General features: G+C 69.8%; 1 protein-coding gene across 1 annotated transcript in view; it reads right to left on the reverse strand.

Annotated features, from left to right (window-relative positions):
• The window catches only part of LOC125482421 (low-density lipoprotein receptor-related protein 10-like), a gene marked incomplete at its 5' end in the record, with an annotated part of 5,671 nt that overhangs the window by 2,514 nt on the left and 2,006 nt on the right, over positions 1-1,151 (reverse strand). The window contains one exon of the mRNA XM_048594495.1: positions 167-1,121. Coding sequence (XP_048450452.1) covers positions 167-1,121 — 955 coding nt within the window. The remainder of the gene's footprint in view (positions 1-166; positions 1,122-1,151) is intronic.

Consider the following 1,151-nt stretch of genomic DNA (forward strand, 5'->3'; position numbering starts at 1 on the left):
CAAACACTCCCAGGGACAGGGACAGCACGGGGTTAGATACAGAGTAAAGCTCCCTCTACACTGTCCACCCCCATCTCTCACTCCCCGGGGACAGGGACAGCACGGGGTTAGATACAGGGTAAAGCTCCCTGTGCGCGGTGCGAGCCTGGATCAGGCTCCCCTTTACCTGTACTGGTTCCTGCGGAGTGAGTAGAGTTTGCAGGTGCAGCCCATGGCCACTACGAGGAGCAGGCCGCAGACCAGGCTGCCCACGGTGGCAGCGGTCACCACCTTCCTGGGCAGCGAGGCCCGGCACCACAGCTCGTCGGCGCCATCAGAGCAATCGTGTTGACTGTCGCACACCCACGTCTCAAAGATGCACCTCCCGTCCCCGCACCGGAAGCAACCCGGCTGGCATCGGGCACAGTGCCCCTCGTCCTCCCCCGAGGGGCAATACGTCTGGTAGTTGCACCGGTCCCCGGGGCCATAGCAGAGGCGGCTGTGCCTCCCACAGGGGTACCTCCCGGCTGGGCACTGGGGGCACCCTTCCTCGTCCCGGCCCCCCTCGCAGTGCCACACCCCGTCGCACCTCTGCCCCGGGGAGTAGCAGTCGGTGGCCCCCCCGTCCCCGCACGGGCTCTGCCAGGGAGCGCAGTAGCCCTTCACCTGGTACGTGGCGTTGAAGCCCCCCTCGGACCCCCTGTAGGTCACCAGGGCCGAGCCGGACTCGGTGCGCAAGGTGGCCCCCGCACCCCCAACATTGGGCTTTTGGCCGTTCGCCCTCTCCCCGCCCAGCGCCCCCACCAGCCTCCCCCCGGCCCCCTCCCACACCTCCAGCCGGTCGCCCGCCCCCAGTCTCATCCTGGCGAAGGTAAGCACCAGGGGACGGGGGTCGCCCGTGTCGAGCAGCCACGCGCACTCGCATCGCCGGGACCCTCCCCCCGTGCAGCCCCGGGGCCCGAAGGAACCAAAGAAGCCGCGCAGGGAGAGGACCCCGCCCCGGCACGCCCCTCCCCTGCCCACCAGGGGAGGGGGGGAGGGGGAGGGGGGGTGCGGGTCCCGTCGAGGTGGGCCGCACTCGGCCGGCAAGGGGACGCAGCTTCCACCCGGGCAGAGCGTCCATCGCAGCGGGCACGGTGACACTGCAGGGAGAGAGAGAGAGAGAGAGAGAG

The sequence above is a fragment of the Rhincodon typus genome, unplaced genomic scaffold (genome assembly GCF_021869965.1).
Source record: "Rhincodon typus isolate 14 unplaced genomic scaffold, sRhiTyp1.1 hic_rhity00010058, whole genome shotgun sequence".
Classification (NCBI taxonomy): Eukaryota; Metazoa; Chordata; class Chondrichthyes; order Orectolobiformes; family Rhincodontidae; genus Rhincodon; species Rhincodon typus.